This window comes from Periplaneta americana, chromosome 3 (genome assembly GCF_040183065.1).
Source record: "Periplaneta americana isolate PAMFEO1 chromosome 3, P.americana_PAMFEO1_priV1, whole genome shotgun sequence".
NCBI lineage: Eukaryota > Metazoa > Arthropoda > Insecta > Blattodea > Blattidae > Periplaneta > Periplaneta americana.
Genome location: NC_091119.1, coordinates 132,064,153 through 132,090,378, shown reverse-complemented (window position 1 = coordinate 132,090,378; position 26,226 = coordinate 132,064,153). Strand labels below are relative to the sequence as shown.

The following is a 26,226-nucleotide window of genomic DNA, read 5'->3' as shown; positions in this document are numbered from 1 at the left end:
TTCGAACACATACCATAACCCTCTCTCAGTTCCAAAAATTGTCACGTCAAGTCAAATATGTCACGAGCTATGGACTTGCAAACAGTGAGTACATTTTTTGGACTCCTCTGTATACAGGGTTAACCAGAACTCTAACGACAAACCATAACCCTCTCTCAGTTCCAAAAATTGTCACGTCAAGTCAAATATGTCACGAGATATGGACTTGCAAACAGTGAGTACATTTTTTGGACTCCTCTGTATACAGGGTTAACCAGAACTCTAACGACAAACTTTCATAGGTTGTTCAGGGATGTTGACTGAGTGTTTTGACATCAAGAACCTATGGTCTCCGGCGACTTATTACTGAATAATGTGTTGTTGATGTGTTTACTCGTTCCTGGAAAACGTGCCGTTGAGAATTTGCAGGGACATGTGGTTTCAACATGACGGGGCGCCGATAGACTTTGCACTCAGAGTTAGAGAATACCTTGATACACAGTTTGATCAAAGATGGATAATAATAATAATAATAATAATAATAATAATAATAATAATAATAATAATAATAATAATAATGTTAATGTAATTTACAGACAACTGTATTCATTTGGAAATTAATACCACAGGAAACAACTTTAGAATAAGACTATGTTAAAATAACTATTTCTGTCTTTATACTCCCCGCATTTATTAATTATTTCCATTTGTGTATGAATAATAATTTTTTATTAAATTAAAATTAAGTTTTATGTTTCGTTGAGCTTTTACATTTACTATACATTTTCCCAGCGAGAGCGGAACAGCGCGACTCTTATCGCTTCCGTGACGTAGAGCACTTTGGATGACGTCACCGTATTGATAGAAAGTGTTACCAGATTACTCGAATGTCAAATGCATAAACGTTTCACGTTAAAAGATAAAATATAAGAAAGAAACAAACAAAGAAGAGAAGGAAGATGAAAAGAAAGGGGAAAGATTATTGCTATGAGGACTACAAAATATGTGCAAATAAATTATCCGTTAGGTTTTACTGACGAATAACGGTGAAAATAAGTGAGCAAATCGTGGACAATGATGGAATGGCCGTCTCGTACGGTTTATATCGTAACGTGTGCCGGACAGATTGGGATGGGATTGCGAATGTGGCCGTCGACATGTAATACAATTTGATACGCCGCGCGCATACCGTGGACCAGACATGACGTTCGGAATTCTGAGCATCTTGAATCGAGCATCAATGTAAGAGACGTTCCTTGCAGATTACAGTCCAGATACAGCCTGGACACGTGGACGACAGGACGAGTCTTAAGCCTCGTTCACAATGAAAAACTGAAATGTAAACATGACGTTGACATGAACGTGTGGTTGCCAACCTTCTTGAAGAAAATAAGGGAGACTATAGAATCAATAAAATCACATAGAAAATTAACAAATTATTCAGTACAGTTACTAAAAGTCTTTACATTTTCGCAATTAGGCTTAAATGAAGAGTATTTTGCGACGGATTTGCCCTCGCGTAATAGTTTTCTATGATTATTTGTCAACAACAACTGTAACCATGGGAAAATATGACTCCTATAGCTTCAAAAACACGGCAGTTGTTATACAGGGTGATTCACGAGAATTTACCGTCCTTTACGGAGCTTATTTCCGAATACATTCTGAGAAAAAAATGTCATATAAACATGGATTCTATTCTCAATATTTACAGAGTTACGTTTCGTTATTGGAACGCATTGCTGTGAACGCGTGATCTTGGTCAGCGTGCAGTCAGCAGCCAGCGCGAGCGCTACGGAAATCAAAGATAGCAGTATGCAGTTACATAGAGCTACGAGTGCTTTCACAAGTGTGCGGCCAAGTGTACTCAAGCGGACGGCGACATTTTTTAAAATGTGTTGTAGACTCTCCAAGACTAAATTAGGATGCAAAATTGAACTGCAAATAATTAAGCCGATGGAAGTGGTATGATTTGTAATAATTGTAATAATTGTGTAAGAATAATGTAATTTTCTAGTTAAAAATAGAAAAAGATGTTTGTACGAAGCAACTTAGGAGTTCCCACCACATGTTTAGCTTCATAATACTTGCCAATTAAAGAAATGATACTTTTGAATGGTTCATTCTCTATTTGTATTATTCTTTTACCTTCAAACTAAAGAAAAAACGTATTTTACAAACAACTTTAAATTAGTGTAACTCTGAAAATATTGAGAATAGGAACTATGTTTATATACCTTTTTGGTCAAAATGTCTTCAGAAATAAGCTTCATAAAGGACGGTAAATCCTCGTGAATCACCCTGTATGTTAAAAGTAGGACACTCTTATTGGAAGATCCTTTAGTACACCTCAAGTACTTGAAGCAATCCACTTGTTCTGCTGCATTTAGAATTTGCAAGTTTATCTTACTTATTGTTCTTCTATTAACCATGGTCTTAGTCTTATTTGCATTTATATTCATCCCATACTGCTCACAGCTGTCATTTAGCTCCAGTAGCATATCCTTTAGTAACATCTCCTCTTCTACTAACAACGCCGCACAGTGAATGACGTAGATCTAAAATAACACCATTAATGCAGTAGAAGCGATTGTCCGAATAATACGGAGCCAGAACGGATCAAACAGTCCAAACCGTGAAAAAGTCTACCGTTATGGCTGAGAGATTAGTGAGTCTAACTCCGAACCCAGCGGGCCCGGATTCGATCCCCGGTTGGGTGAGGTTTTTTCGGGGTTTTTTCCCTCACTCCTATGGATGAATATCAGGTAACTTTATCAGGAGAAATGGAACCCCACTTATCTTCGCCACTTCCTTTCCTACCCTACCATCCTTTCATTCGCCATCCCGTTACTTCTTCTGGTTTTCAGATCGCTCTACAGGCGGCCCTCCGAAGCTGCTGGCTCTCTCGACCGGCCTTCGTGGATTGTATTCAAGTGATGATGGATAGCTTCTGCAACGGAACCCGGGGCAGACCTTCTCAGGGGAGGACTTCGCCTCGGACCGTTAAGGGAGCCTTGTGGGGTTTGCCGAAGCAGGAGTGATACATGGAATCTGTTGGCTGTAGGGACCAGTCGTTAAGGTAGTCAAGTGGTTAGGTCGGTGCGCGTAGAGGATCGGTGGGCAGGCAACTCATCCCAAATAGGGGGGTGTGCAATAGACATCAGGTCGTAGTGCGTGGGATGTTTCCTCCCTACCTCCTAACAAGAAAAGAAAAAAAACAGTGAAAAAAAATTGCAAGTCCATGAAAACTCATGAAAATGCTAGTATTTGCAGACTGGAGGTATTAAAAACACGAGAAGACTACACTATTCGACTTGATAATATCACGCCCCCGCCTTCTTTCCCGGGGCTGACAAAGCGACGACTGTGTTACGCAGGACGGACGTCGTCAAACTCATTTACGAAGTTGCATCGCATGCATTAAGCATTGTTCAGCCCATTTCAAGTATCTGAGAGCGATGATCAAAGCCTTGGGATTGTTGTGGATGAAGCAGAACACACGATGCCGCAGCACGTACTAGTAATTATCTCACCTGCGCCAAACAAAACGCAGGCAGTTCTCTCCTGAAGTACTCGCATTCATGATCGCAGCTTGGAAAGACAGTGAACAGATTCCGCCTCTCCCGTGACAACCGTCCATAAATTATATTAGTCTAGTTTAACAATACCACGAACAAGTTTTGTCAAACAAGTTTTTTGATGCGTCCAATAGTTTTGAAAATACGAAATGTAACATGTTTCAACGCAGCAAAGAGTAGGTCATTACTCCGCAGTGGGGGTGGGTATAATTCCAATCATCCACTCCGCAAGATTTGCGAGAGGAGAATGTAAACAAAAACGTCTCATCAGATACGTTTCGATAAAATTACTGTAGATCAAAACGTAAAATATTCAATGAATTAATTACCCAAATTGTTTGGTTTCTAACATTATTTATTAAGCTATAACCAGGGTGCGAATTAATGGAGGAATGGGGGATTTCCCCCCTGTTGGAAAGTTAGCCCCCTCTCGTAAATTCATATTAACATCCCTGCCAGGGACAACTTCTATCCCCCTCACATCGAGTATACTTTATAAAGTACGTATAAAGTAAGCAAAGAAAATAATATTGATGTATTATCATCACCGGAAAGCTGACAACAATCAATAACTTAGGAATTACATTCTTATCTTAAGCCTGCTCATGAATATTATTATTATTATTATTATTATTATTATTATTATTATTATTATTATTATTATTATTATTATTATTATTATCAAGATGCAAGACAAGCAACTCAGTGCGACCAAGCGTTGAGCCGTATCGAATGAGGATAATAATAATTTTACATATGGTATTGTCTATCTAGGATTTTATCCCTCCCCTCATCAAAAATCTTAATTCGTACCCTGGCTATAACCTCTTTAACTCTAAATTTAATACCATGAGATATATTTAACATTCACAGTATCTGTTGATTTCTTTGCTTTTTACGTGATTAAAAAAATAGTAAAGAATGTACATTCTTGTAAAACAAAACTATTTCCATTACATTTGATGTACAGTAAACTCAAAATAACATTATAACGAATACACATTCTGTAACTCAATCTTCATTTAAGTTATTAGCTTTGAAGAAATTAAAAATACAGTAAATTAATTTAAAAAATAAATTAAGTTTACACTAGGTCTAATGTTAAGTAATGTGTTAAGTGTTACATACGTACAGTACTTTGATTGAAACGTATCTGAACATATGCAAGAGATTTGGAGCAGAGAATATAAGTTTTTGAAATGTGGATATGTAGTTGTATTGATGTGTTGTGTGAGTCTGAGAGACCCAGCCAGTGCACTCTTGTAAGTTCTTTGAACTCAATCACTTTTTTTATATTTTTGGTATTATTACACTGTCAGAACTGTTACTACTGTTTTCAAAATATTTCCAGTAGTTTTACATAGATTTAATACTTCCTTCAGGAAAAAAGTTATTAGATTTTACATCCATTTCGTTCAAAGATCTAAAACTAGAGATAATAATGACAAGATAAAACAAAACGTAAAAAAAGTACTAGGCCTATGATATAACCAATCCGAGCGATATGTAAGATTTTTAGAATTATTTGATGAATATATGTCTGAGAATGATATCTCTGACAATGCATTTTGCAAAGACGGAAAAACCAGATACTCATGTTGTCTTTGTAATAAGTATCTGTGTTTAGAACATTCATCATTCCTGTGCAATGACTGTAAAATGGATACATAAGTTTTATTTTCATGTTATAAAGTGAAAATTCGATTTTTAATAGTTTATGCTCCTCACGTTTTGAGTTTCCCGTTTAATTACAAATTCATGTTTTTGTAACAGAAAATACTATGACTCATTCGAATATGTTATAAAGTTATTAAAGTCGTGGAACTCTCAAATTTATGAAGTTAACTTTGAATAAAAATGAAACTATTATTATATGACAAACAAGTAGGGGAGAGTCGGGTAGTATCGGACATCGGGTAGTATCGGACAATGCGTTTCTTTCACCTACCACCATATGGTAGTACCTGAATGACATGGTTTCGTTTCTCTATGCGACATCACAGAAACGTAACCATGTCAGTCAGGTACTATCATCGTGTGGTAGATGAAAGAAACTCACTGTCCGATATTACCCGATGTCCGATACTACCCGACTCTCCCCTATAATTTTTTTTCATATGTACAAAATGGGTCTGAGAGACCCAACCCGTAAACTTAGGTAACTTTTCACGACCCGTTCACTGGCGGATTAAGAATGCTTCTAGAGGAAAGTGGCATAAATCGCACCCCTTAAGAAAATATGTAATTTTATGGTTAATCTTTTTACCGATTTGAAATTCTGAGTACGTTTATGGTGACTCTGGTTCAAATGGAAACACACAATATCTTTTAAAATACCAATTTTTCCATACAATGTTTTTTTATTGATATAAAACAAAAAGCTTACATTAAGTGCGACTTAGGAACAAGTTTCATAAATCGCACCTTAGCATATCTTAAATCGCACTCGGATCTCGAATCGCACCTTTTCTTAATTAAGCACCAATTATTTTATTAAATCAATAGAAAACATAATAATAATAATAATAATAATAATAATAATAATAATAATAATAATAATAATAATAATAATAATAATAATTGAATGACAAACATTATATATTATAATAATGGGAGACACGAATAATCCAAACAATGGAAACGTACAGAAATAATGAAAATTTAATTTTTACACTAGATAGGCTATTGACTGGCCATACTCTTTTATATTTACTGTAGCAGGAAGCAAATAGTCTATTTTTTGCAAAAATCACATACGTAAGCACGTTCATTACCGTATGCAGCACATGATTCGTGTGTCCATTTTGAACACTTCTCACATCGCACCACACAGTTTCTTCACGCAGCATGCAAAGCCGGTCATCAGCGTTGACGATTTGAACCTCAACTTCTTCAGATGGAACAGTATTCTTTGATTTTCCGAAATTCAGTCTCTTTCCGTGCCTTTTCTGTCCTTTCTTCTGTTTTTGTCTGCTTGTAATGAGTGCATTTTTATGTGGGCTCTCAGTAAAAACTACAGGTTTTTGGATGCAGTTTTCCTTCGAGGCTTGGTGGCTGAAGAGCTCGGTATTGGTATAGGAGGTATAGCTACTATTGGCACTCTCGTCTGAACTGGAGAGCTCTGCATATAAACTCTTTTGTTCAGAATCACCAATATTATCACCCCTCAAACCATGTACCTTTCCTCCTGACTCACCCTGTATAAGTGAATATTTCGGCGTTATAAGTATATATTTGCATGCATATTTTAAGGTTTTAATGCATAATTATTAATATCGGTGATGAATAAAGTTTCGACTGAATTTTGTAGAACGATGGCAGGGAACCAACATCGCCTTTATTCACTACAAATACCACTTGAGCTTGCAAAGGCCGCTAATATTACGCTCTCGAAGAATATCTGATCCATAATTCTCACAAGACATGCCAGGTATCAGAGTCCGGTCCCTTCGGTGACAGGCAGACAGCTGTATGACTACAACACAGCTGGACATATTTGGATGTAAGAATTTGAGTGAACTCTCTGGTTGCAGGCGAGTATTCGATGCTACTGGTGAGCTTCCACCTGCAGAGGCACATGGGCAACTTTCTGATCCAGGTGTACGGCCCGTGCGTGCTCCTTGTCGTGCTGTCTTGGGTCTCCTTCTGGCTCAATAGAGAAGCGACAGCTGACAGGGTATCGCTTGGTAAGTTACGCCCTCCTTTGTGCCGCCAACTCATGAGTTGTCGCTATTGTGCAAGCTAGTCTAATTTATGTGTTACCACAAAGGATGAATGATGCAAATTCTCACATCCAAAGTTTCGTTGTCAAGCTGTTTGTAAGATGCATTACACAAAACATAGCATGTGTTTGTACTACAACAACACTTCTGTCTGCAGCTAATGGCTTACTTCATTACGAGTGTTTCCTTTCTGCAGTTGACGCACGATCTTTAGATGATCACTATTATTATTATTATTATTATTATTATTATTATTATTATTATTATTATTATTATTTCCGCTGTCTTTTACTATTTTATATCTTTTCTACTTCTGAAGTTTTGACGTAGAACTATGTATTTCTGCTCATTAGGTATGAAAGGGTAACTTAAAAATTCACAATTTACTTAAAAAGTAAACCTCTCTCTTTCTCTCCCCTTGTTCTCCATGTGTTCCATTTGTTCTACTTCCTTTTCCTCCATGTTCCATGTCTTCTCCTTGTTCTCCATGTTCATTCATAGTGTTCTGCCCAAGGACAGGTCTTTCACTGCAAACCCAGCATTCTCCAGTCTTTCCTATTTTCTGCCTTTCTCTTAGTCTCCGCATATGATCTGTATATCTTAATGTTGTCTATCATCTGATCTCTTCTTCTGCCCCAAACTCTTCTCCCGTTCATCATTCCCTCCCCTTCCAGTGCATCCTTCAGAAGGCAGTTTCTTCTCAACCAGTGACCCAAACAATTTCTTTTCCTCTTCCTGATCAATTTCAGCATCATTCTTTCTTCACCCAACACAGCTTCGTTCCTTATTCTTTCTATCCATTTCACACGCTTCATCCTTCCCATATCCACATTTCAAATGCTTCTTTTCGCTTCCCTTCACTTTGTCGTAATGTCCATGTTGCATTGTGAATGATCCCATTTGGTAACCTGGCCGCAAACTTCTGTGTTTATGTTACGGTTACGTTTAATTTTCATTGTGAATGGGCCTTTTAGAGTGTTTCACTTAGAGTTTGTGGTTGACCATTAAATGTTGTATTTTTCCAGTAGTGCGTAAAGTGATTACAGTTGTTTTCTCCACACTAGTATTTCTATAAATATGCATGATATGCACTGATATCGATGCGTAAAATAATAATTCAAGTCATGTAGTAGAAAGAAACCGTATCAGAGAGACAATACAAAAATTCTACATTTTTCAAACATGTTTTACATTTATTATTTTTCCTATTTGAATTTTTCTGCTTTTCTTATCTTATTATTTCCTTCAGTTCGTCGTTTCTTTTAATTTTCCTATCCATTTATTTCATTTCATTCCCTTTTTATTTTATTTTAATTTCGCTCATTAATTTTGGTCTTGTAGATTTTTCTTCATTTTCTCGATGCATTATTCCTCTATCTTCATTTGTTCATTTATTTATTTATTCCTGTTGACTTTTATTTTTTATTTTCTTCTATTCTTTCTCGTATTTATTTTTGTATTTGTTTCCTTTTTTGTTTTGCCTTGCTTTGCTTTTCGCACTATGGTTATATTAGTATATATATATATATATATATATATATATATATATATATATATATATATATATATATTTGTTTTATTTAATTCAGATTTTAACCAAGATTACACTTCGTGAGCAATGTATCATTTCAGAACAGATAATACATTGAAACTTATGCCTGTCCACAGCTGCATTTCCATATAGCTTATTACATGTTTCATTTCGTTAATGGCGTGAGAAGGAAAGTTAATGTTAGTCTGAAGTTCTCAAGTAATTCTAACTTAACTTCTAAACTTTGTACTCCATGTTGCTGTATTCAATTTTTCATAAAATCAACATTAGTAATATCTATTCAAAATAAGTAGGATTTCATAATAAGAGAGATATTGTTTCTGTGTTAAACAGTACCATTATTAAATTTCATCTCAGTAAGAAATTCAGACGTTAATTTCGTGAAAACTTTCATCGAATTGCGGCACATACTTTATGTTTCGTAGTTGGTGATAAAAGAGGTAGATCTTCTGATTTCAAAGTGTATGAGTCAAGAAAATAAGACGTAATCCCTCTGACGTGTACTCGTTATCGTTCGGAAATGAATGAAAAAATGCAGTCTTACACATATCGAATACCTATATATTACAAGAACCAACGCAAAGCATTTTAAAAAGAAATTAAGTTGAATATATCAGTTCTTCAGAGACAACAAAAGGATGTAAATAAAATCGCCTTAACACTAACACATCACTTAAAAAAGAGTTATGAAACGGAGAAATACTATATCAATACCATTGAAAATCAAATGAAGTAAATATTTTGAGAGTCGGATTTACGTATGCCTCTATCCCGCTTGCTTATTGCTAAGCACAGAAGCGACGCAATACACAGATCAACAGAGCCTCGCAAGGATCATCCGTCATCATTAAATGGAAACGCCCCGCACCTCCGATCCCTCGTCACGAGACTTTGTGCAACGTACAGCTCGTTTACTTTCAATACGAGAAACTTCCAGACCTGATGCGAATTGACACAAGAATTTCCTTGCTGCAGCAATGACAGTTTGTTAGCTACTTCGTCTTTTGTTAATTTTAAAGAAGGGTAGATTTTCCTGACTGCTATTTCTTTCAAATCCAGCTCATAACTCAGAGAACAGAACTATTTGTTATAAGATTGATGCGAAATATTATTAATACAGTCTGATACGTTTGGGTATGGATAATATAAATTTATTATTATAAAGCTATTATAATAGTAGGAAAAATTTCTTGCTGGTTATATTATGATTTAAATATGGGAGTTTCCATATGACAATCAACAATGCATAATCTGAAAGGACAAATGAAAATCGTATATGATTAAAATGGCTACTACAAATCAACAGCGGGCACAATGTGTTCTGTGGTATGTTAAATTTGAGAATGTGAAAAGAGTTCAAAGGAAATTTCGACGTGTGTGAGTAATGTACCTAAATACGATTCCATAATGTTGTAGTATCGAACATTTGTAGAAACAGGTTCTGTGTTAAAAAAAAAACATGCAGGTCTCAGGCGAAACCCAGCACGAGAAGCAGCTATCTCATGGCTTGGCCCCCAAACTCCCCAGATCTAACCCCTCCTAACTTCTTCGTGTAGGGTTTTGTTAAAGATATTGTCTATTCACAGGAATCCAGGAACATTGATGATCTGAGAGTAAAAATTACTCACGTTTGTCAACAAGTTACCCCTCTTATGTTACAACGGACACGGGCTGAATTGCATCACCGTTATGAGTTGTGCAGGGTGCGCAATGGGGGTGATGTTGAGCTCTGAGGAATCTCCCATCTTTCAGTGTTGTATGCACAAAGTTTCAACCAACAAAGTTCAGTAGTATATGTTTTACGGTGTTTTTATTTTATCCATACCCAAACAGATCATCCTGTATATTAGTAATTAATATGTTTATTTAATTAGCTGCCACGGTGGTCTAGTGGCTAGAGTTCTGGACTTGTAATCTTGTGAACCCGGGTTCGATCCCTGGTGTACTTACGATTTATAATTTGTGGTCCAGGTAATACAGGGGTTTACTCTGGGAGCTCCGGTTTCTCTGTGGCATTCCAACTAATCTCCATCATCGCATTGCGGGTGTAGCGTAGACCAGCCTCCTATGACGCAACATGGGCAACAACCCTGTCGGTAAATTGGTCTGCACAACTGGCTTCTTATGGATGAATGACGAACTGTCAGGTCTCCGCCATTAGTAAAAAAATATTTATTTAATTTTAACAAGAAATTAATAATCCAAATATTTATTTAATTTTGACAGACACTTTTATAGTTAAGTTTATTAAGAAATACTATCAAATTTTGCATGTGTTCTTTCTGTATAACACTAACATTTTAGAGCTGTGCATTTGTGAATTAAGTGGTAGGCCTAATCTCGAACTAAGAAAGAAAATATCAACCACCGTGCTTTATACCGTGTGACACATAAGCCATATGCCAAATGGGAAAAACAATATGATTTTCAAATAACAAGTAGACATAGGTATAAAAATTTTATTCGGAACAAATCTCTTAGTAATCACATTCTACCATAAATACCTTACAGCATAACATTATTACATTGCATTACCCTCAAGTAAACATGATTAGGTTTGCATGTAAAGATTAGTGTTCTCAGTGCAACTACACAGTGTATTAACGCGAATATTTAAAATGTATTCCATTTACTAGAAGACAGTCGATCGTTGCTTGTGGAATGTGTTGGATAACATGGGTGATACTTTGTTTCAATCATCCATAGAGGGGCTCTGTCTGAAAAATAGCTATTTCGCAGATCCTCATAGAAAAAAGCTAGACATGTGAAGTCTGGTGATCATAGAGGCCATAAGTCAGGTCCACCACGTCCAGTCCACTGTACACCGAACATGTTAATTAATTTCTCACGAAGTCATAGCATAATGTGCTGTGTTCCCAACTAGCTCAAACCACATTCTCATCTGTTTATTCAGGAAGTCCATTACAATGCCATCCAATAATGCGTTAAATGTATACTACTCTAGTTAATATTTTCATTAAAAAAAATATGGTCCCACAATCATTTCGCCTGGTATTCCACACCATACCATTACTTTCTGAATACTAGGGTTATTGAATTCACACATTCATCTTGATTTTTCTTTAGACTAATATCGTGCATTTTGTGTATGAGCACACCCATCCAGATTGAATAGGCATTCGTCACTGAATAACAAGCTGGAAGGATTGGTCAATATGCAAACGCATGACTGCAAGTTGCAGTAAGCTCGCCTCTTCCATGGATCATCTTCTTGTATTTTGTTCAAGCTGCATTTTGTAGGGGTAAAAAAGTATCGATCTCAATATTCTGTGAACAGATTCTCCACTAATACCTCTCCCTCGAACAACACAGAGCACTGATCATTCACGGCTGATCGACTGGTATGCAATCACATCCATTGAATGTTGTTCGTCAGTAACCGATTTGGGACGACTAAACGTTGTTTTAAATTTATTTAATTATTAAACCACCTAAACATTGGTGTGACGGTTTTGGAATGTCTGAATGACGACGATGAAACTCGTATACAGCTTCTCTTGCTGTTCTGTGATTGCCCCAAAAGAGCAGTACTAGCTCCAATTTAGGAAGCAACATGATCTCTTCGTCAACTCTCAACTAATATCAATTACAGCTCAAAATAATAATAATAATAATAATAATAATAATAATAATAATAATAATAATAATAATAATAATCTCTCCTTCAGTTCTCAATAAATCCAAACAATAAACGAAACAAAACAAAAACTAAGTGCAGCACTGCTGTTTTCCATGACCTCCTTTACGATTAAATGATAAAATATAAATATAAATAAAAGATAGCAGTCATTTCCAAATACAATGATGCATTCAATTTGGCAAGTGAATTTTGTATCACTCAGCACATTTTATATTTCCACGGCGAGTCGCTGTTCATTTTTAGTTGCGCTCCGAATGCTCTTTCCTGTACTACTCACAGAAGTTACCATGAAACAGCTGGACATATATTTATAAACCAAAACAAAACTTCGTTAGAAAAAGGAGGGGGCCCGTAAAATGAGGAGATTGATTGTACATAATAAATTAACTGATGCAGTTCTGCAGTAGACTGGGCAAAACTTATCTTTCGTCCTGTTGCAGAAGACCCCTAGATTCGCAAATAAGTGCCGACCCTCAAGATGGCTAGCCACAGGATCCGGAGGGAGGAGAGGCCGGGAAAAGGCGCAACCCCGTGAGTAGAGCTTTCCAAACTCTCGATCTCTCTTCTCAAAATGCCAGGAATCAGCATGTCAATTTATTAGCTTCAATTTTATTTCTAGCTTAAAATGCGCATAATAGTTACCTTTTATTTCTTTTTAAATTTTCTGTGAGTCGAGAACCTACCGTTTCTGTCTCAATCTGTGGCAAGAATTGTTATAAAATTAATAAATCTTAATGCAAGACTCTAAAAAAAAAATTCTATTTTCTGTGCGTCGAGAACCTACCGTTTCTATCTTAATCTGTAGCAAAATTGTTATAAAATTACGAAATCTTCATGCAAAACTCTAAAAAAATATTTATATAAATTATCAAGCATTTCTCTTCCTTCGAACAAATTTCGTTTAGTAATACTGAAACGCCAACGTACTTACAATCAAGATATGAAATATTTTATTTTTTAATTTATTGCTTATGTACTTTTTTTGGGTTATCAGGTAGGTTTTCTAAAGTTCTTAAGACTCAAATGGTATATTGGATACATAGTGTCAGCTGAATGCAATGCTGGCATTAAATGTCTGACCACCCGACCTGTTTTTATTTAAGTAAACTACTTAATTACTAATATTAATCTAATATTTAGATTAAAAATATAAAAATGCATGTTTATGAAATCAAATGCTGAGAACTTTTTATAAGCCATTAGGGATCAAATATTAACTTTCCCTTTATTAAAAAAATTGTTTGTATGCACTGTGTTCATAAAGTCATGGTGGTTTTCTAAATGGTGATATAATTTGTTATGAAAACGGTAAGATATTGAAGCAGACGGGAAGCCTGCTGAACAAATTCATTCAGGCAGACCGTCTGTAAGAGTCGATCTGTTGAAGCCACCCGAATAAGTTATGTGCGTAACCCCAAGACATCAGTAAGTAAATGTGCTCAATAAGTAGGCGTTTAAAAAACGAGTCCATAAGGTGTTGAAAAAACGTTTGCCTTTACTGCCTATAAACTTCAGTTATTACATGCACTCTCTCAGACGATTATAGTAAAAGATACGATTTTTCTGAGAGCATTCTTCATAAGACTGTTAAATGACAAACAGTTTGTTTAGGTTTACATCGTATAGTGTTTAGTGTTGTGACAATTTTTCATATTTCGAAGCATGTCCATCGATACAACATTAGCATATGGAATCATGAAAATCCATATACCATTGTAAAACATGAAGTCAAATAACCCGAAAGTTAATAAGTGATTTGTTGCTGTAAAAGATAAAATTATTATTAAATCTTTCTTCTTCCCGAAATCCCCTATTAACTCGCAGAATTACCTCGATACCTTAGAATTGTCTTCCTAAATTAAACATTTTCACATAGATGGATCGGAAGAGGCGGACGGGAACCATAGACACCATGCTCTCCGAACCTCAATTCTCTGCACTTTTACTGTTCTTATGGAGTTACTGCTCATGCATTTTGTGAAGACACTCGCGATGTGCAGTACCGGAACAACGTTTCTGTGGAGGGGGTAGGAATAGTAGGGAAGGTCGGGCGTGTGTCTAACGAGTTCAAGGCAAAAACAAACCCATTCCCTATAATTCGTAGACTCATCCAATCTCGTGCGCAGCTCTGTAGGAAGAGTGGGGGAGTGTCTGGACATAATGCATGCGCTGTACGTCAAACGAAACGTGAATAATAGGCTATATCTATTAATGACATTAACCATTTAAAAGAGCGAATCAGAGAAGTCATCACATTCGTCACTCATGACGTTCTTGGTTGTGTGTGGCAGGAATTATCACACATATGCCTGCCGGTCTACCAGAGAAGCCCACTTCGAACGGCAGTAAATACATAACAAGAACTTGGAGAGTTATTCTTTCGTTTTGTAGCAGTTTGATATATGTTTCATGTTTCGTTATGATTATATAATAATCTAAAACTCACTATGACGACTTTACGAAACACTAGTCCTCGAACTGGGAAATCATGACCTCCAAATTCAAGTTATCTATTATTATTTTATTTATTAGAGATAAGGAAATTCAGCTGTGGAAGGCGCCCGCGCAAATTAGATTTGGGGAATCTAATCTTCAGGAAAAACAATAATATAAATCGTGTTACCTTTCAGTATCAGGAAAGATGAAAGACAGAATAGGGCTCCCGGGAGTCAGCTTTTAAAGTTGGCATCAGCGTTTTTTAAAGATTCGTCAGATTGTCAGCGTGCAGTTTCAGCTTTTTTTCACAAGTGCTGTGCTAGTGTTTATTTTGTATCATTCGGTTTATTTTAATTTTCAATTTACATTTTTATAGACACGACAAAATAAAACTCAATTTAGTTTCTCAATGAAGATAGACAGAATTCTCTATTTCATTGTACATTGCAAATTGAACTACGAGGGAACAAGAGTTTGATGAAAAATATTTTAATAAAGCAGGCGTGCCACTGAAGAGTGTAAAAAAGTAATTCATAGTAATTTCGCTTTATGTGTTGTGTGTTTCACATTTCCAATGCTGAATAATTTTTTATTGTATTATGGTGATGTATTTACTTATAATTTTTCTTATGAAAATAATAATTAGTGGTCTCAGCTTTTTGTTGATGTTGTTAGCTTTTTTGAACACAATTTCCAGCTTATTTCAGAATTTTAACTTGGCAGCTCTGACAGAAATACTTTTCACCCACATTTTCTTGTTTTTATAATATAATTTATATAACCTACGAGAGTCATTTCATAAATAATGCACAGGTTGGCAGAGCTGTGAAGTGGATGATGCAACACCAATGAAAATTACGTCAGTTGCAGCCTAGATCATATATACCCAGATTCCTCGGCGTTATAGACTTTGACGGTAACAACTTTTATCAGGTTTACTATGCTGCCATCTACTTGTTATATAAGGAGTCACGTCATAATTCCCATTTGAATTGCATTAGCGACTGTGCTGCCATCTCGTGTTCGTTTACGGCGGACGGGTGGCGATCCTGGCGGTTGTTTTCTTCAAAGTGCAACCGATTTTAATACAGGAATGAGCAATCTATATGTGATCTGGGGTTACAGTTGAAGGTTTGAGAAAGAAGCACATGTTCTCGTTTCGTCCATAGCATACCCTATGTTTAGGTAACGAGAGCTAGAAATGGAGTCTCGGGTACTGTGATGATTGAAGATCAAAGATCGAATCTTTACGCGGCAAATCCCCCGCAGAAATCCACACTACCATAGTGCTTTGAATAGATTTTTTGGTGAACTTACGGTGGACAGTTTCTTGTTGGGCTACTCGTTTTCGTGATGATTTGCAATGTTCAGGCGTTTCTGCTTCTGTCCTGGAGTCGAGTAGTAAGGGATCCATCGCGCAGAAATTTTTGTCTTCAAATTATTTGTCAAAATACGGAATACTGAATTTGATGATATCCCCGTAGCTTCTGAAAGTTCCTCACACGTCGCTCGACGATCTTCTTGAAGAGCCACCAGTTTCACACTTTGTTCATGTGTTAATGTTTTCGTCCTTCCTGGTGTTGCATCATCGTCTAAGCTGACACGAAAACGAGTAGTCCAACGAGAAACTGTACTACGATTCACTGTAAGCTCACCACAAACTCCGCTCCGCTGTGGATTTCTGTGAGGTTTTCGTGATGATTTGCAATGTTCAGGCGTTTCTGCTTCTGTCCTGGAGTCGAGTAGTAAGGGATCCATCGCGCAGAAATTTTTGTCTTCAAATTATTTGTCAAAATACGGAATACTGAATTTGATGAAATCCCCGTAGCTTCTGAAAGTTCCTCACACGTCGCTCGACGATCTTCTTGAAGAGCCACCAGTTTCACACTTTGTTCATGTGTTAATGTTTTCGTCCTTCCTGGTGTTGCATCATCGTCTAAGCTGACACGAAAACGAGTAGTCCAACGAGAAACTGTACTACGATTCACTGTAAGCTCACCACAAACTCCGCTCCGCTGTGGATTTCTGTGAGGTTTTGCCACATAAAGATTCTATCTTTGATCTTCAATCATCACAATACCCGAGACACGTGTAGGCTCCATTTCTAGCTCTCGTTGCCTAAACACAGAATATGCTATGGACGAAACGAACACACGCGCTTCTTTCTCAATCCTTCAACTGCAACTGGCGTAATTTTCATTGGTGTTGCGTCATCCACGTCACAGTTCTACTAACCTGTGCATTATTTATGAAATGACCCTCGTATATCGAAAAATAATAATTATAAATAAAGGCCTACATTTTCTTAATAAACTTTGATATAAGTTCAGAAACCTAGATGAGGTAGTTCTGCTAAAAACTGATTCAAAAGCAAACACAAAATGTCAGCTTAAATATATGATACAGTTACACGTAAATGCTGATAGGCCTGAGCATTATCACATTAATTTAAGTCATATTGTTATTTGTTATTAAATTGACTACATTAAATGTGTTACAGTTTTGTTTTACATTCTTTTCTTTCAGGTATTACGACTGTCTTGACAATGACATTTCTAGGACTGGAAGCTCGCACAGATCTTCCTAAAGTCCCGTACCCTACAGCATTGGACTTCTTCGTATTCCTGTCCTTTGCATTCATATTCGCGACTATAATTCAGGTAAGAAAGTCGTTGAGAATCACATTGCTACAAAAATTAATTTAATAACGTGTTTAACATGTTATTCTTATACGAATACCGAATTTTATTAATAACGAAAATTCAAAGCGAAATTGAATATCTGAGAAATCATCTCAAATAATAAATATTTAGTACATGTGATAGCAGTAGTGTAACTAAAATGATATGGTAAGTAGTATTTTTTAGTTTCTTTAGATAGATCTAGAAACGCTTGTACACACTATATATTATAATATTTAATTAGTTATCTTTATATTAATTGAACATTGTATTATTAATATTGTTATCCATATTAATCATGTAAAGTGACAACAGGTAGGCTATATAATTTTCAAACAATATAGCACAGCGTACGAGGTAACTAAAGTGTATTATATATAATATAATATTATGTAAGAAGCCTAAACACTGTACAGTACCTATCATCTCAGTTAAGGCGTTGAGCTCCAAGTCGGAAAGTCGCAGGGTCGATTCCCGATTGGGTTGTGGTTTTTCTTTATTGATATAATCTTTCCTGCAGCATTATAGCCCTGAAGTTTACTCAGCCTCTAACAGGAATGAGTAGCAGGGATATTTCTTTGGCAGTCTTGAGTCCTGAGAGTATAGTATATTATACTTCATAAATGATTATGATATAATATGTATGTGCACAGACCAAATGTGTAGTATAATATGCCTTCATTTGTGCCCTAACCGTAAGCTGCAGAATTTTTTCAGCATTTTTCATCCTGTCAGTAACATTTTTAAGCGTAGAATTATATTGATCTTTAAAAATAAAACAACAAATGTCTCAGGACTCTGGAGATTAAGTGGGGCAAAGTGTTTATTATTATTATTATTATTATTATTATTATTATTATTATTATTATTATTATTATTATTATTATTATTGATCAGATTTTTTGTATTTGACAGATATTGGAGAAAAATGGGAGTATATGGGTACAGTACATCAGTTATTCATAGATTTCAAAAAGGCATATGACTCGGTTAAGAGAGAAGTATTATATGATATTCTTATTGAATTTTGGTATTCCCAAGAAACTAGTTCAATTAATTAAAATGTGTCTCAGTTAAACGTACAGCAGAGTCCGTATAGGTCAGTTTCTATCTGATGCTTCTTCAATTCACTGCGGGCTAAAGTAAGGAGATGCACTATCACCTTTACTTTTTAACTTCGCTCTAGAATATGGCATTAGAAAAGTTCAGGATAACAGACAGGGTTTGGAATTGAACGGGTTACATCAGCTTCTTGTCTATGCGGATGACGTGAATATGTTAGGAGAAAATCCACAAACGATTAGGGAAAACACGGAAATTTTACTTGAAACAAGTAAAGCGATAGGTTTGGAAGTAAATCCCGAAAATACAAAGTATATGATTATGTCTCGTGACCAGAATATTGTACGAAATGGAAATATAAAAATTGGAGATTTATCCTTCGAAGAGGTGGAAAAATTCATATATCTTGGAGCAATAGTAACAAATACAAATGACACTCGGGAGGAAATTAAACACAGAATAAATATGGAAAATGCCTGTTATTATTCGGTTGAGAAGCTTTTGTCATCTAGTCTGCTTTCAAAAAAGCTGAAAGTTAGAATTTATAAAATATTTACATTACCGGTTCTACTGTATGGTTGTGTAACTTGGACTCTCATTTTGAGAGAGAAACAGAGATTAAGGGTACTTGAGAATAAGGTTCTTAGGAAAATATTTGGGGCTAAGAGGGATGAAGTTACAGGAGAATGGAGAAAGTTACACAACGCAGAACTGCATACATTGTATTATTCGCCTCACATAATTAGGAACATTAAATCCAGACGTTTGAGATGGGCAGGGCATGTAGCACGTATGGGCGAATCCATAAATGCATATAGAGTGTTACTTGGGAGATCGGAGGGAAATAGACCTTAGGGGAGGCCGAGACGTAGATGTGAGGATAATATTAAAATGGATTTGAAGGAGGTGGGATATGATGATAGAGAGTGGATTAATCTTGCATAGGATAGGGACCGATGGCGGGCTTATGTGAGGGCGGCAATGAACCTTCGGGTTCCTTAAAAGCCATTTGAAAGTAAGTAAATATTATTATTATTATTATTATTATTATTATTATTATTATTATTATTATTATTATTATTATTATTATTATTATTATTATTATTATTATCTATTCTGGAGTGTATTTGTTGAAAACAGTTTCAGGTTGTAAACATCAGTAACTAGCAATTCTTTATTATTTTTTCCTCAACTAAAATAGTTTTTGAAAACTATGAGATTATGATAAGGGAATAACAGAGCAATTCATGAATAAAAATACCAGTGCTTCTCAATAAATAGACAGGTTTCAGTCACAGAAATATTATATGACATTTTAAGAAGACAAACCTGCTCTGCGACAGATTTTCTCCGAGTACTTCTGTTTCTTCTAATTTCTGTAATTTAAACGAGCTTATGTGAAGCATTACAATTACAATATTGTTTTCCTATATAGGTGCGGCAGTGAGATATGACGGTTTTTATAGCCCTGTTGTGGGACACTCAGGATGAATTAAAAGAAAACACATATACTGGAAGTAATCTAGTACAATGCAATTTATTAATGTCTGATTACTTTATAAAAACTACATTTCATAATTAGTCTCCAGGGCAACGAATACATTCCTGCAATCTGCTATGAAAGTTCTGCATAACTCGCCCCAACAAAACAGGGTCGATGGCACTAATTTCGTTCCTTATGTTTTGTTCCAGCTGGATGATGGTGCGAGGCTTGTTGAGATACACCCTACTTTTGAGACAACCCCATAGGAAGTAATCAGCTGCAGTCAGGTCAGGAGATCTTGGCGGCCAGGCAATGTCTCCAAATCGTGAAATTATTCGTCCTGGAAACATGTTTCGCAGACAGTTCATTGAACCATGAGCAGTGTGCGTTGATTACTTCCTATGGGGTTACCTCGAAAGTAGGGTGTATCGCAACAAGCCTCGCACCATCATCCAGCTGAAACAAAACATAAGGAACGAAATTAGTGCCATCGACCCTGTTTTGTTGGGGCGAGTTATGCAGAACTTTCATAGCAGATTGCAGGAATGTATTCGTTGCCGTGGAGGCTACTTACGAAATGTAGTTTTTAAAAAGTAATCAAAAATTAATACATTGCATTGTACTAGATTACTTCCAGTATATGTGTTTTCTTTCAATTTGTCCTGAGTGTCCCACAACAAGCCTATAAAAACCGTCATATCTCACTGCCACACCCTATATTTCGTCTTCCTACTCACATATACTCCTAATTCATAATGTATTTCTTATATCTTATTTTCTAGTTTGCTGTGGTGCATTACTTCACCAAATACGGATCTGGTGAATGCTACTTCAGCTCCGACTTCAGCTCAGATTCAAGTTCTGATGAGGAAGAGTGGAACCAAGGAGGAAGAAGAAGAACTGAAGCAGTAAGACTGAATTTAGCCACAAATATCCTTTCTAAGGCTTTATGCACCATATACATAGAGTGATTCACAAAATGTGTTACCATTTTGACTATTTTACACAAAGTATAAAGGAAAAGTTTGCGATGCTAGAATTTCGCAGAAAAATACAAGCTTTCAGCACCCCTAATAACGAAAAGGAGATATGGGCATTATTGTGGAATGAAAATGTGTGATTTTTCACTTTATTTAGAAATCGAAAACTCTTGGGTGCGCAAAAGTTGTTGCATTTTATACTTTACATAACCTGAAAATTTTACTAAAATCGTATGCTATCTTCAGGTGCCACAATGGTCTTAAAAATTTTTAAATATTACAAAAAATTTCCCTTCTTTTGTTTTTTTTTTTCTTTTATTTTGTTGTAGTTTAATAAACTTGGGTCTTTAAGGTGTTTATAATGATAATGTCGTTCCGTAAAAAAAAATACATCTCAAATTGAATATTTTGAGGTGCTACAAGACCATAGAGTTTTCATTATTTTTTCATTAAAATTGGTTTGTACGTTAGTACCAATGACCCATTGGAAAATCTGTTCGCGTTGGCCACCTATGTAGTGAAAGTACATGCACCAGTGTGATTTAAAATCAAAATGCAATCAGAATGTTGGAATGGATCACAGCACTTCTGGAAATTGATTCTGTTCAGCAGATACCTATCTAAAATCTTAAGATCGTTGTTGATCCTGTGATCGAAAGAAATTCATATTTCGCACACTCCGAAAATATGTTGTTAGCTATGCTAACTGATACAAAGGAAGCTATCAGGAAACTAGCTTTATCTCGTATACTTAGGACCAGAGACAAACAATCCAGCAAGACCGTAAGAAAATTTAAGGTACTCAAGCTGAACGGATTACTATGAAATAATAAGTCATGAGAGCTACATCAATACTGAACCACCCTTAACTCAGTCGATCTGTCGAGAAGATTTCAATGATAATGAGCCACTGACATTTCCAAAGTTCTTATGTCATACACAAGCATGATGATTCCTAATCGTTTGAAAATTATCTTACAGTATATTCAAAAATTATTTCGACAGGCCAGTTCAAAACTCATAAATTTAAAGTTTTTAAAACTGCAGTTTAAACCTTCATGCTGCTGTGAAATATCCAAGGATCATTGAAATTACTCCAAATTCTGTTAATGATGTTTCATATATACAGTGCTCTCATTTTACGAAGAAACTTCGCTCATTCCGCCACCGGCCGGCTTCCTGCTCTCCCGGTCGCAGCGTGGGAAGCCAGTTCTACAAAACATCCCAGCAGTTAGTTGTTTCTGAAAATTGTACCGGAAAGTGTATGTGACTGTTGCTTGTGTATTAAGTAATCGATTGGAAAATTAAGTACATACGATTAAAAGCGAATTTATTTGGTGGAATGTTACATAAAAAAGGTAATTGTAAAAGACTCTAGCATTCCTACAAAATCTTGCGTTTCGAAGTTGATGAAAAACCAACGTACAACAGGTTCACTTCGTGATATACATAGGAAACGAAAAGACACATTTTAACTGAAGATAAACTTGGGAATATTCGGGAGCGGATAGAAGTAAGTCCCAGAAAATCACTTAATAGTCTAACGCAGGAAACGAACATATCCATGGGGTCGGCCCACAAAGCGACCAGACTGCTGAAATTTCGACCATATAAACGAAGGTTTGTGCAGGAACTTGAACACAAAGGGTCGATTTCTAAAACGAAGTCTAGACCACGACCATGGCTTTAAATCGCGTTTGGACTTACAAAACGGAGGTCTTTTTCATTTTTCTGAGCCATGGCTCAAAACCATGGTCTGAAGCAGAGATCACGGCTGGGGTAGGTTTAAAACCGCGGCCTCATGTATACACGATGGAGGCAGTAGATCAGCTGGATGACTAGCAAAGGAAAATTTGTGTCTACGAGTATTAAATCCCCAGATTGGAGTGATGAGAGACAGGAATAATCCTTTGTAACTATATAACGACGATAATTTCAGGCGAATATTTCGATTTTCGAAGGAATCAACGCAGAATTTAGCAAGAATGCTAAATAATAGTCTGCAAAGAAATGCAAGAGGCGGCGGGTTGACACCTTCTTCTTGCGTTGAGGGAAGTAAGATATAATAATATTTTATATTAATTATACCTTTTATGTCTATAAGACGATATATCTTAATTATATTAGTCTTTACAGTAGTTTTGGACATTTATTTAATACTCTCCATGATGAGGTGGGCCTATAAGAATATGAAGCAAACGTGATTTTGTCTTCTTATTTTAAGTTTTATGTTAGTGGGCTTTCCACGTAGTACTATCCTATTATATGTGAAAATAGAACCATACTACACTTCAGTTTCAATTGAAATTTTAATCCAGTTAATATTTAGATTATTAGTTCCATAGAACCGGGTTTTCAGGTAGTTAATGTTGGTAGTAGTTATGAACAAATGATAAACCACAACATACTACTACTAGTTGTGCTAATTATTAGGTCACTATCATTCTGGTACCTAAAAATCCGTTCCATATTAAATACTAATTATTTTATCTTAAACGCACATAAATTAGTAAATATAACAATATCTTAGCTGAAACAAAAGAATGTGACTTACTGCAATTCAATAAAAATATTAATCCCGATGTTCATTTCTTTCGAATATCGAGTCTTTACAAGAATAAAAATCGCTTCTTAGCTGCGTTGCCATATATAAAACCCACGAACCTCGGTTTCTTCTCAAGTCGCGTCTCGACTTCGTTTTGGAAATCGCATAAGGATTCAGACCTCGATCGCGGTTTAAAAGCCGAGGTTTGGAGCCACGATTTTGTCCGTGTTTTAGAAATCGACTCAAAGATTTCGCCGCGAGAATACGATTCTGTAATTATTGGTTTCGTGGAAGTGTTTACAATGGAAATGTTTAATAATAATTTAAATTCGTGGACTTATTTTACTCTGTAGTTGCTAAATGTCTTGATTTGCCGGTAGTGACGGAACTCGCTCCCCGCCGTTGCAAGCACGACACGCAGGAAAGTGTACGCTGGGGTTCCGCTGTAATCTAGTTTCCTCATAAAATGAAAGCACTGTATTATAAGTTTTAATTAGAGTGGTATTAATTGAATTTTTCACAGCAACATGAAACTTTAAAATGCAGTTATCTCAAAAATGTGTACTTTCTTTAAAATTGAATGGCACTTTTCAATGTGAATATCGGATCCCCTGTCTGTCTTCAGGGCGAGCACACAGCTGGTAGAAAAGCGAGCGGCGGCAGCGGCGCAGGGCGGCGGGCCGACTACAGCTCGCCCAACGGAGACACCGGCACCAGCTCGCACCTGCTGGAGGTGATCCCCTTGTCAGCCTGCTCCATCACGCCGAGCCCCTCCACCATCAGCGGCCGGGCGGCGCACCAGCCGTGGTCCATGCCGTCCTGCCTCGGCTGCGCGACTGGCTCGGACACGGCGCGGGACGAGGGCAGCGCGGGCAGCAGTCCTTACACGCCCGCGGTGGGTACCTCCACCGTGCACAGGCTCAGTGTCCAAGGCCAGATGAGGAGGAAGAGGAAGAAACGGACTCCCAGATACAATTCGGTCTCCAAGATAGACAGGGCGTCGCGAATTGTCTTCCCCTTGTGTTTCCTAGCTATTAACGTGTTTTACTGGTACGCCTACCTGTCCAGGAGTAAACGGATACACCAGATGCGAACCGGTGAATCTTCGTAATGCAGGCTCAACGGACTGGAGGAAGAGAAGGAACTACTGACCACGAAGGCACATGTTATATTGGCCGTCGGTTAAAAAGGAGGCTCGATTCAAAGCGCTTCTGCGCGTAGTACAGGCCCATTCACGCGATCTCAACAACCAGTTCGCTTTAATCAGTGGCTGGACACTAATTGGTTATATTGTTAATTAATTTTCTTAAAGAAATTATCACTACGAATTAGAATCAGAATTGACATCGATAATTAAAAACATACATAATGATTCACGAAGAAGGTTTATAACTTTAAGATGTGAATCTTCAAACCGTTTAGAGTAAAACAGTTCATATAATCATGGATCCGATTTCGGACTGTTAAGGAGCTATGGTCATTTATTTGGTAAAAATGAACGTATCACTATGAACCCCGCGTTACCATATGTTTTCCTATGTTATGAACTTGTTTAAACATTAATCAGTGTTATGAGTTATGAGCACAGAAGTGCACTGCACATGTTACGACAGGGAAGCAGAGTACAACTGATGTGCTCCTGGTGCCTGTCTGTGAAGCTTAACATTTGAACATTTGAGCGCGAAATTGGTGGTTTTGTTGATCAAATTATAAAGACTGTTAAATATGAATTCCATTATTTTTGTGTGTTTATGTTGTTTAATTAAGTAGGTCTATGATAAGTATAGACCCGAAACTTCATCAGAACAAGTATAAATAAAATATTAGTTCTGATGAAATTTTCATTTTTCCCTTAATTAAATAACTTAAACATACAAAAGACTCATAACATCATCAGGCTCTCATCTCTAAACAAATACGGCTATTTTATTATTCTGTGTGGCTTATCTTGTGGGCAACGGCTTTCTCATCAGCATCCATTCAAAAATTATCACTGAAACATTTAGCGCTACTGGTGACCGGACAACAAAACAACGGCCTGTACAGTCTTGCTACCGGAAATTATTTTCTCACTTTCACCCCCCTTGTTATGAGTATTCTTTGAATAAGGCCATGACACAGGAAATAATATATTAGCGTTCATTTTTACCAAATAAATTACCATAGCTCCTTAAACATTTGAAATAGGACACATGATCATGTGAACTTTTTTAATCAAAACGATTTCAAGAACCATATCCTAAAGTTAAGACCTTCCTTCATTAATCAACCTGTATATATATATATATATATATATATATATATATATATATATATGCAAATACTTTCAACATCCAGCAAACAACTAAGGCTGATTGATTTGAGAGACCACCTGAGAGTTTATGCGCAGAACCATTTTATACAGGCCACCTTCGTACTTGATAGTTATTCTACATAATTATGTTAGGATTAAAATTACTCCATTATTGGCATCTTTATTGCCCTCAATGAGTCACTACGTGACAAACAAACCTGTGGAACTCTAATGCTGGCATCGTGTTCCTTCTC

General features: G+C 36.4%; 1 protein-coding gene across 1 annotated transcript in view; it reads left to right on the top strand.

Annotated features, from left to right (window-relative positions):
• LOC138696544 (gamma-aminobutyric acid receptor alpha-like) overlaps positions 1-25,403 on the top strand; it is a 159,542-nt gene extending 134,139 nt beyond the window's left edge. The window contains exons 7-10 of the mRNA XM_069821641.1: positions 7,091-7,243; positions 17,455-17,588; positions 20,937-21,062; positions 24,305-25,403. Of these exons, the coding sequence (XP_069677742.1) occupies positions 7,091-7,243; positions 17,455-17,588; positions 20,937-21,062; positions 24,305-24,790 (899 nt within the window). The 3' untranslated portion in view covers positions 24,791-25,403. The remainder of the gene's footprint in view (positions 1-7,090; positions 7,244-17,454; positions 17,589-20,936; positions 21,063-24,304) is intronic.
• The last annotated feature ends 823 nt before the right edge of the window (positions 25,404-26,226 follow it).